The sequence below is a fragment of the Camelus dromedarius genome, chromosome 1, assembly GCF_036321535.1.
Source record: "Camelus dromedarius isolate mCamDro1 chromosome 1, mCamDro1.pat, whole genome shotgun sequence".
Taxonomy (NCBI): Eukaryota; Metazoa; Chordata; class Mammalia; order Artiodactyla; family Camelidae; genus Camelus; species Camelus dromedarius.
The window spans coordinates 111,006,023-111,020,530 of record NC_087436.1 but is presented as its reverse complement, the minus strand read 5'-3'; the positions used below and the strand labels follow the sequence as shown (position 1 = coordinate 111,020,530).

At 40.3% G+C, this 14,508-nt stretch overlaps 1 protein-coding gene across 9 annotated transcripts in view; it reads right to left on the bottom strand.

Moving 5' to 3' along the window:
- LCORL (ligand dependent nuclear receptor corepressor like) overlaps positions 1-1,686 on the bottom strand; it is a 154,291-nt gene extending 152,605 nt beyond the window's left edge. For 3 of the 9 annotated variants that reach the window (XM_031436815.2, XM_031436820.2, XM_031436819.2), the window contains exon 1: positions 1,385-1,673. In XM_031436815.2, coding sequence (XP_031292675.1) covers positions 1,385-1,541 — 157 coding nt within the window. In that variant the 5' untranslated portion in view covers positions 1,542-1,673. Of the gene's footprint in view, positions 1-1,384 lie in introns of all 9 variants that reach the window. The other 6 variants (XM_031436817.2, XM_031436816.2, XM_031436803.2 and 3 more) reach the window with 5 other exon arrangements.
- Between the last annotated feature and the right edge of the window lie 12,822 nt (positions 1,687-14,508).

Sequence of the window (14,508 nt, the reverse complement as noted above, 5' to 3'; positions counted from 1 at the left end):
AGCTCCTTTTCACTAGTGAAAAACAAGGAAGATCTTCTAGGCGCTAACCAAACAAATCTGAGGGGGGTGGGAGGAGAGGGGGCGCGAGGTGGCGCAAGAACAGATGGAAACGAGGTAAGAGAGTTGTTTTCTTAAGGCACTAAGGTTACTCCTTAACTCCAAATGCCAAGATTTAGTCGCCAGTCGAGCAAGCTGCTACCACTATCCACTGAGACAATGCAACCTTCCTTCCTAGTGCTTCTCCTGCTCTCCTACCCACCAACCCCTTCCAAAACAAACACTCACAACACACCCCATCCCATGACCCGCCTGGTCCCCTCGATGCCCACTCAACCAACCTGCTGGATTAACAGCTCCACGCACACGTCTCACTCAGACAAAAAAGGCGACAGCGGCAAGGTGGGGAGGTCCCACTACCACCCGCCACCCCCCAGCACCCCGCAGAATGACAGCCCGGAGCCCAGAAGTTTGAAGCAAAACGATTCCGACCCAACAGAAAGGGAAGACGAACTAGCAGGAGGACGGAGATGGGAGGTGGGGAGGGCGATGTGCGTGTCTGTGCAGGGAAGGGTCCATCACATGACAGTAAGAGAGGACCAGAGTCGTCGGGGCGTCCGCGAGGAGAAGGGGGGTTGCCGTCGCCATGGCAACACCCCCTCTCCATCCAGACTTCCAAAGAGGGAGGAAGAACTTCAAATCCCAACCGTCAGCGCTCGAGCGGCTCCTTCTTAAAGGGGTACACACTGCGCCGCCGCGGCCGCCGCCGAGCGCGAGAGGGCAGAGTTGGGCGCCCCCGCCCCTCGGGCGACGCCCCCGCCGCCCCTCGCCCCCCGCGGGCCGGGCCGCAGCCCCCGCCTCGCGAGCGCCCGGGGGTCGCTCAGGTCCCGGTCGCCGAGAAGTCGGCCGCGTCGGCCGGCCCAGCCCCCGGCGGCGAGAAGGGGGTGTGTGTGCGCCCGGTGGGGGCGCGGACCAGCCCGCCTTCCTCCCGCCGGCTCTGCCCGCCGGCTCCCCTCCGCCCGGGCGCCGACCCGCCGGCCCGCTTCCTCTCTCCTGACAGGGTGGACGGAGAGCGATGAGGGGCGCCGAGGAGTTTCGGGGAGAGCGCGAGCGAGCCGTTTCCTCGGGGGCTCGGCGAGCGGGTCCGAACTAACAGTTCCCGGGGAGCCAAAGAGCTGAGGAGGAGCAGGAGAGCGGACCGCGCCGGGCGAGGAGCCCCCAGACAAAAGGCGAGCGCCGGAGCCGCCGCGCCGCCGCCGCTCCCATCTCGCTCCCCCATTGAACTGACCCGAACGGGAGATTCAACTAAACCCCTCAGCCACAAACTCCTCGGGCTGCGGCAGCCGTCGCCGCGCGGAGCCGGGGCCCCGGCCCGTGTCTCTCTTACCTACACAGTGCATGAGGCGGTGGCGCCAAGAGTCGAGTTCCCGCCGGAATCCTCTCCTCTCCGCCGCGCACCGAGGGCTCCGGCACTGAGCGGCGGCGGCGGCGGCGGCGGCAGCAGCGGCGGCGGCAGCGGCCATTCTCTCTCTTCCCTTGTCCATCTGCGTCCCGCGTCACGCGCCCTCATTTACATACGAGCGGCGCAGGCACGAGGCAGGGGCGCGAGCCCTCGGCGCGAGCCCCGGAGCGCGCGCCCCCCGGAGGGGGGTTGATTGACACGTGTCACACTACCTTCCCACTGCCCTTCCCTCCCCCTCCCACCGCTCCCACAGGGAGAGGCGGGGAGCGAGCGTGAGGAGAAGGAAGCAACCTGCCGCTTCCGCTGACCCCGCCTCCCCAACTACTCCCCTCTCTCCCCTCCCCCAGGAGTTTACTCAAGCGAGCCATACTGCTCCTGCCGCCCGCGAAAACCCTGAGCGGGAGTGAGAGGCTCGGAGCCCGGCCAGGAACCGGCGTGCTAATGGAGCGGACTAGCAACGCTTCCCTTCTGCCTTCGCGACGCGACTCCGGCCGCCCGGAGACTTCACTTCCCAGGCCCCTTTGCGCGGGGGTCCCGAAGCAGAGCTTGCCGCTGCGGCGCGGTGCATGCCGGTTCTTGTAGTCCAGCAGAGATGGGCACGTTCCTATCCTCCTTTCACACTTGGCCTTGCAGGTTGGCCTTGGACTTCTCAGCGCTGGGCGGCTTGTACGTTTAGCCTCCAATTCTCTGTGCCCAAGATAGTGCGCTCGCTGCAGGTGTTGCGAGGTCTGACCCAGCCGCCTTAACTTCCTTGGGCTCTCCGACAGAAGGGCATTGGAAGCCGCGAGAGTTATCGGTCTCGAAGGTTCGGGCTGCGCTTCGTGCTTTAAGTGCTTTTGACGGGTCAGTGTCATCTCGCCACTGCGGAGAAAGAGCTTGCCTGTCATTCGGCTGCTCCCAAATAACTACCAAATATCCAGAGAGAGCTCGCTCGCAGTGACTTCAGTTTCCAGGGCGATGACATCTCGGAAAGCGAGAGAATATTTGTAAAGATTAGGGAAAAGGTGCGGGGCTTTTCGCAGGAAATTGTTTATGTGGGTTTGGATGTGGCTGGGTGAAAACTCCAAAGGGGGAACTTTTATGCTCCACAAAAAGTAAACTCCTGGAGGACAGCGACCCATTGAGACTTTCTGTACGTCTTTAACTTGCCTGAACCTAGTACAGTGCGTGGCACGGGATTTAGCATTTAACAAATGTTACGGAATGAATTCCACGCTACGCTGAAGAAAATACTTCTTCAGAGAGAAAGCTTTTGATTAGATATAAACTCCATTAACATTCTTTTGCACCACAGCGGTTGTGCATGTTTCTCTGTACATGTGCAGGAGGCTGCACTGAAGCTAAGACACCCAAAGTTTGCTGAGAGGTACTGTGTATTACGGGAAATTTATGCATCAATCTATGGGAACTATGTTTTAATTCTTCTTGGAAACGCCTGTGAATTCTGAGTTCAGTTCCACCCTCCCTGTTTTATAGCTTATCTTTATCCATCTTTTTTTTTTCCTTTGTAGGAGAGAGTATTCGTTCCTCATCATTATCTCTCAGTAGTCAAGAAGTAGTTTTATATTTTCACAAATTAAAAAAACAATTTGAAATCTCATAATCTTTTCTAGAATCGACACAATTGGAGAAACAAATGAAATCACTAGTGAAGGTGCTTTTGAGATTATCAGTGGATGGTTTCAGTTATGGATTCTAGTGGTATTATAATTTCCAAGTGATCAGCCTCTACAGCTTTCCTGATCACTTTCACAGTAATCTACATTGGTTAGGATGGGCTAGGTTATGGTGCAGTAACAAAAGATCCAAAAGTTTTAGTGGTTTAAAAAAACAAAAACAAAATTATTTCCTGCTCATCAACATGTTCATCTCTGTAGGAGGAAGGGATTGGAGGAGTGGGGAGAGCTTCAATTTAGCCATTGTCACCAAGCAGCCAGATGGTTTAGGGAGGCTCCAATCAGTTTCTTCCCCACATGCATGATAGGCACAAGGAAGATGAATAGCAAACAGGTTCTTTCCAAAAGTGATACAAGTCAATACCACTCACATTTCATTGACAAAAGCAAATTGTATGGGCATGCTATCTTCAAGGGAGCAGGAAGTATAATCCTGCTTTTTGCCAGAAGGAAAATTAACCCAAATTTACTGATGAACAGCACCAATGATTACTGCAATCCATCGTTCTAGTCACCAATTTACAGATCACTCTCCTTATACTATAATACATTCACTCCTAACACAAGGGAAACAGTCAAAAATTCTGTTCAGTAATGGCAGTAATCTCAAAGTTCAGCATCTCTGGATGATGCTTAGTAGTCCCTGTATTAGAACAGGAAAAAACTTTTCTCTTGTTATGGAGACTTGAAAAGACAAAGTATCCCTGCTTACACACACACACACACACACACACACACACACACACACACACACACGTGTGCACTGAACATACAATGGTGGGATAGGAGCAAAATAACCGTGGTAAACATTTCTGTTTAGAAAGCAGAAGAATGGGAGACATGAATGAATAGTTTTAGCAAATATTTTACCACAGCTAGCATGGATTGCCAACTTCCCGGTCTCTAACAATAGTTTCCTTGCCACCATCCACTAGTTTCTAAGTCATAGCTAGATATTTTAGGGTTCCTATCATAACTGTACCTCCTTCTGGGTACCAAATTCTGTATTAGCCAGAATGGGCTAGGTTATATTCCAGTAATAGAAATACAAACTCTCAGAGGTTTAATACAAAGATATATTTCTTACTTAAACTATGCTCTCCAAAAATCAGTATTGGGGACGGTGGGGAGAGCTGTTCCATATCTACTCAGGACCCCAGGTTTATGGAGCCCCACCATCTGGAAGTTCCCCAGTCACCATAACAAGACATAGGAGATGCTGAGTCATGGTCAAGGGCTTAAAGACTTCTGCCAATAGTGACATATTTCACTGTGTGAAGCAAATCATATGGCTATGCCTAACTTCACAGGAGCAGTATATCAGAGAGCTTCAGGGGCATAACAAACCACCCCAAAACTTAAAAGCTTATCATATCAGCTATTTGTTTAGCTCATAATTCTGTGGAATGGCAATTTGTATTAGGCTCAGTGGGACAGTTCTGCTGGCTGGCCCTGGGCTCACTCAGGTGCTTGTGATTAGCTGCCTGTCAACGACACAGCTGTTTCTGAGGGTGAGCTGTCAGCCGGGACAGTAGAGCCACCAGGCCAGGTGTCCCTCATCATCAGGAGACTAGCCCTGGCTTGTTCACATGGTGGCAGTCACAGGGTTCTAAGAGCAGCAAGAGAGCAAGCTTCAATGCACAAGCACTTTTGAAGTTTCCTCTTGGGTTACATTTGCTCCAGGTCCATTGCCTAAGTAAATCATATGGCCAAGCCCAGTGTCAATATGGGGAAATAGATCCTACCTCTTAACAGGAAGAGCTGCAAGACACATTGCAAAGGAGTGTGGAAAGAGGGAAAGAAGTGATTTGTGGCCGCGTTTGCAATCTACTGCATAAGGGAAAGTGCAGTGCTATCATGTTCCCCCAAAGAAGGGGAAATAGAAATATTAATGAACAGAACTAATGAATATCATATCACTAGAATTTCTGGAAGAAGGAGATCATGGTCAGATATAATGAAATACACAAATAGAGTTAACTTTGGAATTCAGCTTGACTTTGAAGAGCAAAGACTTTTCCATGGCAAGTATCACAGAGTATAATAATCTGATTACTTGACGTTTGTGTGAGTTCAATGAACATAGAGATAGGAGTGTAGCTTATTCACCTTTGTATTCTCACCATCTAGTGCTGTTCCAGGCATTTAGTTGGTGCCTAATATTTATTGACTGATTTGACAGATATTTGGGATATATATAAAATCAAGGATAGAAAGAGGGTCATATCCAGGATTGTCTCCTACACTGAAAATCTAGCTACTCATAAAGGAATTTTAATATAACAACAGATATATGATATAAAAATGTTAATGATCTTTGGAAAGATGTTTTTGTTCTATTGTCTGTTTCCTATACATATTGTATCATTGACTTATTGCTGTGTAACAAGTCAATCCATAACTTAGTAACTTAAAAGAACAACCATTTGTTATTGCTCAAAATTCTACATATCAAATGGGCAGTTCTGTTTATCTGGTGAGGCCCTGCTGATCTTGGCTGGGACTGCTAATGCTAGAAGCTGCTTGATCTAGGATGGCCTCACTCTGGTCTGGAGTTTGGCTCCCTGTTTGCTAGAGTAATGGGAAGGGCAAAGCCATGCATCTCATTATCCAGAAACTACTTTGAGCTCATTTATATAGTGGTAGCATATCAAGCAAAACAAGAGGGTGAACACTAATGTGTAAGTGCTTTTCAAGTCTTTGCTTGCATTATGTTTGCTTGCTACTCTCCCATTAGCCAAGGCAAATCATGTGACAAAGCCCAAAGTCTGACTAGGAGGAAACTTACTCATGGCATGGATACAGAAAGATATCAGAAAATTAGGGTCATTACTTCAAACCACCATAAATACCCATCAAAGTTCACTGTTATCCATCTAAAACTTATAAGCACATGAATAGAGTACCAAGTGTAGATATTAACCACTGGGAAAATTACATTTCATGATTTGTATGGTCATTTGGCAGTCAATTCCCAATCCAAGGTACATTTTAGGAGAATATGATATAAACATACAAATAAATTGGAGTTGTTTGAAATACCCATGTTTCCCTAGTAGAGAAATTTAAAATTACAGAAGTGTATGATGAGTCATGTTTTTTGAGTTACTGACCCAAAATGAAAGCTATTCTTTTAATTTGCAACAAAAATAAACAACCCAGTATACTAGTTAAGATTGTAAAATACCTATTCAATTATGAATTAACAACATGTAATACAAAATAATATATGTTTTATAATTTAATAAAATCTAAACCCTTTTGTATGAATTAGATATTTGGAATTATAACTTATAACTATTAGATGACTTAATTGACTATAAAATTACTCATAATGCTGAAAAGCCTTTTTTTAAGTAAACTTTATCAGCTTCTTTAAAAATATCACACTTTGCTATTTTTTTTTAGTTCTGAACTGTAATGCACTGCACTAATCAGAGATCTAAAAATCAAAGACAAATTTGATCAACCAATTATTAGGACATGGAACATAGCCCCCTTCTGGAAAATTTCTAATCAGCCACGTAATCATATTATGCTAAATTTTATGTAACTTAGATTCATCCAGGTTTATGAGCCCAAGATTTCTTAGGTTTTTTTTTTTCTTATGAGAGTTTGGACTGTAAGGACACCATTAACTCAGATATACATGCTGATGCATTTAATTTCAATACTATGGTTAAATAATTAGAGATATATAAAATAGATTAACGATTTTGTCTTTTTGATGCATTTCCAAATATTATCAACATCTTTTTTGTATCTTTTGTAGGGAACAATGATAACATTTCAAAGGACGGAATAAAAATTGAAGAAGCAGAAATATATGATGATGCACTTTATTTTTTATACTGTAATATCTACCTATTTCCTATTACAAAATTGCCTTTTGTATACATAAAAATGGGCATGACATTGGGTCCAATATTGTCACTCTTGTCAGGGTGGTATCTCACATTTTCATTGTTCATGTTCTTTGTTTACTTCAACCATAGGGTATTTTAAGATAAATCTAAAATATACTTTTAAAACATTACTATTACACTCTGTTACCCTCTTCACACTAAATATCTTATATCAGATACAATTTTTGCTATTTTAGGGAGACTCAGGCCCTAAACTGTCAGGATAACCAATACTGAAATTAGGGTGAGCATGTTTCCTTTTTCTTTTTTTTTTTAACTGAATCATGTACCTTTGAGCTTGGCATCTAAATTGAATAATTTTACCATCTATTTTTTCTTACATCCAGGCACATGTTAATAGCATCTGATCTATCACTACTCTTTTTTGTGTCCCCTTGAAATTATTCCCCCAGCCTAACTCATTATTATCATTTTCATTTCAGCCTTTAATAAAATTTCAATGTATTATATGCTTAATGATGGCAATTTGATCCAATTAAATCCAATTTCATAGTTCAAAGTCAAATAAAAATGATATCTATAGCACCTAGGCTATTACAGTTTAGAAAGAGTACAGTTTGTTTAGGTCAATCCCTTGCTTTTTCAGATAGGGAAATCGAGGCCCAGAGAGAGTAAGCAATTTAGGTAGATACAAAATTTATAAGCAGTAGGCCCCAAATTAGATCAAATTTCTTGACTCCTAATCTTGACTTTTTTTGCTATAATAATGCCATCATTTGTTGAGCATATATATACAGTATTAATTCATTTAACCTTTCCCATAACCTTATACAATAAGTAGTGTTATTAATATCCGCATATTGTAGAGAAGGAATTATAAATTGGCTCAGAGAAGTTTACTTGCCCAACATCACTCAGCTAGTCAGTGTTGGAATTGGAATTTGTATTTGTTGTTGTTGTTTTCATTTTTATTCCATTTTTTTCATTCTTTTTTTCTTCCTCTTTTCAAGTATTACTTTTCCCAAGTATTACTTTCAAACTCCGCTCATTGGGCCAGAGACTTTTGTGATCTTAGTGAAAAGCTTGCCCCTTGTGTAGCACACTACCTACATCTGGGAATTCATCATGGAGTTGGAAACTGAACACGTCTTTCCAAATTTAACGACCGTTTTACACTGGGAAGCAGTAAAGAAGGTGATAACGTTGCCTTGTGGAAAAAAATCAGAAATTGAGGAACCTGTATTTTATATGATTTTCATGAGTGACTACTGATTATTTGAGGGAAAATAGTGACACAAACAAAAAAGCATGATCCCGCAGTATTTAATATACCATTCAGCCAAACTGGGGTTTTCGCTGCCAGCCATCTGATACTTTCTCGATGTCTACTCTCACGGAGCTTGTCTAATACTTCTTTCTGTGCTCTTAAAACACTTTACTTATACTTTTTCTCATGGATCTTATCATGTTCTTCCAAGTATTATAATTATTTATGGATGTATCTATTGTTCCACTCTATCACCCTGTAGGTTGTAAAGTCAAGACCTGGGTATTCATCATTTCTTTATACCTGTTTCTACACTTAGTTGATACCCAAGAGACTTTTGCTGAATTGAAATGAAAGGGTAGCAAAATGGGATTTTTTAAAAGAAAACATGAAAGACATAGGAATTCTTTCATTCCACCCCCTCCAACATTCTCAAGACCTACTCTTAAATCCAAAGTTATTTTTTATCTCTGATGTCCAGACAATGACAAAAGGTGGTGGCATGTTTCCATTTTACAGAGGTTATGTTTCAAATTAAGAAATTATTATTTGGCTTTTCTGCATGTTAAAACTCCTCATACAAAATAAACCACAATGTCTTATGTGAATAAGGTGTATCATTTTACCCACCAATATGCCTTAAGGAACTGAAATATGAACAACTGATGAATTTGAAATTTTTTCCCATGCTGTTGATAATAGTTAGGATTGGGTCCCCAGTTTCAACATGCAGAAAATATTTAGATATAAAAATAATACAAAATACCAATAGTTCAGGCAAATAGGCCAAGCAGTAAAGCTCCGAAGTAAAATTCAGTGGATTAAAGAAGTTTATTTTAAAATATTACCATAAGGAAGGTTTATTTAACCAGCAAAATATGATAGTAGTCCCTATTTATATCTACCTAGAGAATAGACATGAAATAAAGGTAGAAAAGGATGAGGCAATTAAATTATACTATGATTTACCTTGATAAAGATATGAATTAAAATGTGAAGTTGATAAAACTTTAGTACCTTTTAACTTAGTAGTCAATATGTCAAAATTATAGAATATTTGAAGGTTTAAATTACAATAATAAGATTTAAATTATAATGAATAATCACTTATGCAACAGTGGAAGGTAAAGAATAGTCTAATATTATCCTATTGTAGACTTTCAAATTTAATAGGCAAAATTACCTGATCTCATTATTATACACTAAAGTCATTAGGCTCTAAACCTCTAAACCAGAAACTTGAAAGAAAAAAGAGATCTAAATATAAAACCCAGCAACTCTTTGAATATCATTGCTCTTCCCCAATCTCTCTCTGTTTCTCCGTTGTTCCCAGAAAATAGAAGAATCCTAAAACAGAAGGTAGAGGTGAGAGGTCAGCTAAAAGCCCAGGGATTGGTTGAAAGATTGTGTAAGGAGCTCTGAGAACTACCCCTGCTTCTGGACTCCCTCTCCATCATGTATGTGCAGCCACAACTTTTTATCCCAGCTCCTACAAGAGGTTGGACTTTTATTCTTTAGAGGAATTGGATTGGAGAGATTATGAATTTGAGGACTCCAAGTAGTAGAGGGAGGGGCTAAAGCTGCAGACTAAACACATCTTACTAAATAAAGGTTGCTAAATTTCCCTTTACTTGCTCCTCATAATACCCATAGCCAGATTTATACCCTTTAGCAGGAAATTGGAGATCCTTCTCAAGAGAAACTCAAAAGTCTCACAGAAAAGACTTATACATGCTAACACTTGAATATCTCCTTAATGAAAAGCTGGCCATCTGTTTGATCATACTTAAGTAAGGTCCAGGAGTCATAAAGCGCACCCATTTGCATAGAGCGTCCAAAAAATGTTTTACTCATAAATGTGCACTGGCTGCTAAGAATCTTTAGACATTTGAGGAAAACATCCAACTTGAAAGACAGAGACCAAAACAAGCAGATGAAAGAAATTCAAAGTAAAACAGAGACAATGCAGGGAACACAAGAAAGCTTCCACGTAATTACAATTAGCATCTTCAAAAGATAAGATATTGCAATATTAAAACAAGAATTACTTTGAAACAAGATGCTATGGAAAACAGAGAACGAAGAATCAAGAAAGAGCTCTTGGAAATTAAAAATATTTCAGATGAAATTAAGATAAAATTCAATAGCAGTGTTGAGAGGTGAAGACAGAAAATTTCTTCAAGGTAGCATCAAAAAAACCCAAAGAGATATAGAGACAGACAATAGAAGATGTGAAAATTTCAAGATCAATTTGAGAAGTCCAGTGTCTGAGTGACATGAGTTCCAGAAAGAGACTATAGGGCAAACTGAGGGGTTGGTATTATCAAAGAAATAATTTTTAAAAATTTCCTAGAATTAAGGGAAATAAGCCTCTAGATTGGGTGGCTTCACTCCAAGACACATAATCATGAAATTTCACGATCCCAGGAATAATGAGAAAATTCTAAAAATTTCTAGATAGAAAAGGTAAGTCACGCACAATGAATAAGGAATCAGAGTAGTATTGGACTCCCCAGCAGATGACAATGGAACTACTTCAAAATTATAACTCAAAGTGATCTCCAAACTAGAATCCTAAAACCTGTCAAACTATCAGTCAATTATGGGAATAGAGTAGATATTTTCAGGTTTGCAAGTTCTCAAAACATGTACCTCCCATGCACTCCTTTTCAGGATGCTACTGGGGTAAGTGCTTTCTTATAACTAAATGAGTAAGTGATCACAGAAACAGGGAATCCAACATAAGAAAGAGGTCAAAGGATTTCCCAAGGTGAGGAAGGACAGTTATAGCTGAGAGCTGGCAGAAGACCCAGAAAGTCCAAACGCAAGCAGGATGATGGAGGGATCCAAGAAAGAATATCCTGGGGCAAAATGGAGCAGAATTTGTAACAGGCTTGACCTGGAGAAAATTGAAAATTGGAAGGATACTTGGAAGAGCAAAAGGAATTAGTAATAGGCACATAAATAATGGAGAAAATAGAGTCCCAATATCTGTGACTTTGAATTTTTATCTTTGCTTTTTCAGTGTCTATGATAATGCCTGGCATGGAAGAGGATCTCAGTGAGTGCTTACTGTATGGATAGATGGATGGATGGATAGGTGGTTGAATTGATGAATTAATGAAATAGTATAATAATAGTGACAATGATAATAATAATAATGACTTTGTGCCTTCCTCCACCTAATAGTTCCTTAAACTTAGACAAACTTCTAGGAATGTTTATTGAATTTTGTGAATGCATATTGTTTACTTAATCATTTGTTAATCCCTTTATATTAGTCAGACTTCTTAGTTTTGAAAAACAGAACTTTAAATTTGTTTAATTAAAGTAGGGAATTTGTTAAAACTCTGAAAAATTCCAGGTGATATCTGCAGCCACAGAATGGATCCAGGTACTCAAAAATAATCTGTTTCTTTCTGTCTCTTACCATTGCTTTCCTCTTGGTTGTTTTCATTCTTTTTGTTTTTTTCAAATTTTTAAATTGAAGTATAGTCAATTTATAATTTTGTGGTATTTTCTGGTATATAGCATAGTGATTCAGTTATACATATATACCTTTTCAATTCTGTTTCATTATAGGTTATTACAAGATATCAAATATAGTTCCCTGTGCTATACAGTAGGATATTGTTGTTTATCTGTTTTATGTACATAGTTAGTATCTGCAAATCCTGAACTACCAATTTATCCTTCCCCACCTCCTTTTCCCCTGGTAAGCATGTCTGTTTCCTATGTCTGCGAATCTGTTTCTGTTTTGTAAATAAGTTCATTTGTGTCATTTTTTTTTAGATTCCACATATAAGTGATATTATATGGCATTTTTCTTTCTCTTTCTGGCTTACTGTTTTCCTTCTTAGGTCAGATCTCCCCATGTGCTCATTACAGACTTAATCCCCCAGATTAGCAACACCACTTCTTTATTAGTTACTCTGAAATACACAGCTTAGTCAAAGTTGACCAACTTTTATCAATTTCTTGAGCCAATTATCGTGGCCAGGGGAATGGAATATTCTGAATGGTTAGGCCTGGGTCACATGAAGAACTCTAGAAACATAGATCGGCCTCATCCAAACAACATGGCCTCAAAATTAGGCAGAGATGGCTTCACAGAGGGCACTATTAGCAGGAAAAGGGAATCTAGATATCCAGACAGGCAAACCAAATAGCTACTTTATTGAAAAAAATTTACCTACTTTACCCTGACCTCTATGAGACAGATGAATAGTCCTCCGAATTAACCTGTCAAAACAGAAAACATTATTTGAGAATGCTTGTAAAATTTGACTTTATATCTCATATTTCACCTCTGACCTTTCTAACTTTTTGGCATATAAATTGTGGATCAGCTCTATTCAACAGAAATATGATGTGAGACACAAATGTAAGTCACATGTACAATTTTAAATTTTGTAGCAGCCATATTTAAAAAGTAAAATTGACATTAATTTTAAGAATATATTTTATTTAATCCAACACATCTGAAACATTTTCACTTCAACACATAATCTATATAAAATTTTAATGAGGTATTTTACATTGTTTTCTCTGTACTGTCTTTGAAATTCTATGTGTGTTTTGCACTTGCGGCACATTTCAATTAAGATTAACCACATGTGGAAGGAGGCTACCATATTGGGCAAAATATTTCTGGACTGTGAAAACTCTTATATTCTATTAAGTAAAGTCTTTCCCTCCCCCAACCAATTTCCTCTCTCTTGAACACCTTCTCTTTCCATTCTAGTCATCTTTCTTCCTTCAATCAAATAATACAATGCATCAAATAGGATAATGTTAATTAATTCACAGTCATGATTTTGAAACAGGAATAAAAAGAAGTCTTCACGTATTTTCTACTCTTCAAGAATAAGAGCTGAAATAAAATGGCAAATCACTCTGGTGCTTTTATTTAGTATGAATTAAAGCAATATGAAACAGATGATCACATCTTGATGACAATTATGGTACTACTTGGCAGGAAGAACTGAAGAAGGAATTTGGCCTGGTAGTATTAAATAGCTGCCCAGATAGGTTCTACAAGGAATAGAAAGAGTGAGAAGAATCAAGTTATTCACATGCAGCTAATGAAATAGTTGCATCATGTAGTTGGGGTAATCTCAGTTGCTAAGATAGAATGCCTGCTAGTTAGCACACCTTTATTCCTCGAAGAAATCTGACTTGCACATAATCACTTTTGAGGATAAGTCTTTAAATGTACTTTTTTTTGTATGTTTAAAAAGCAGGCTCTTTTTCTATTATGAATCCCTTGATCCAGGGGTTTATTTTGACACCTTGAGGATTATGTAAAATTTATTGCCGAAGCAGCATTTTCTTTTAAAGCATTGGTTTCCAAGCACTCTTTAAGAAAGATAAAAAATAAAATAAAAAGCCTTCTAAAATGTCAACTACTTTGGGATGGATTTTACATGATTTTCTCAGTTCAAAGAAAACTGCAGTATATATAAAAATGTGACAGAATTTTCCTTTGCAAATTTATATACAGCTATAAAAACACTGTTCATTTTTCACAGAAATATCTTAAACAACTTGCATTTGTATACATTGGGTGATTTAATTTTAAAAATCAATACTTAAGATATATACCTTATTGTAAAGTTTATCTTTCAGTCAGGAAGCAATACTCCACACATAAACACTCAGTAAACATTTTCGGCATCTAATGCTTGTCAAGTGTTACACTAAGTGCTGGGTTTCCAGGATAAGTCACAGAATTGGCTTCTGTGATCACGACATTTGTCTATAGTGCTTGTTGCACACTATTTGTTGGCCTTCCTTTTAGAAATTAGACCTTAATTTTCTCTTGAAGACCATTCCCTCTCCTATTCTCAGTTTATATGCTTCCTATGGAATTGAGTCCATCTCTTGACATTAGACTTGAGCAGGTGACTCAGGATTGGCCAATCAGAAGATTGCAGTCCCTGACCGTGACTGGCTCTAGAGACAGAAATAGTACCTTGTCTGAGCCAAAGAGACACAGTGAGATTTGGGAGAGACCTTTGCTCTTTTCTACTAAATGTGCTACAACCGTTTTGCAACTAAGTACATGGTGCTTGAGAATAAAACCACCGCCAAGGAACAGAGCTAGCTCAAAAAGGAGAGAGGGAAACCAAGTCCGGGAATGAGCGCTGTCTAGAGCCAGACACCTTGGCTTCAGACATGGAAAGAAGAGAATAAGCCCAATGAAGACAGTGAGTTGGAGGGGAGGGGAGAGTTCAGATT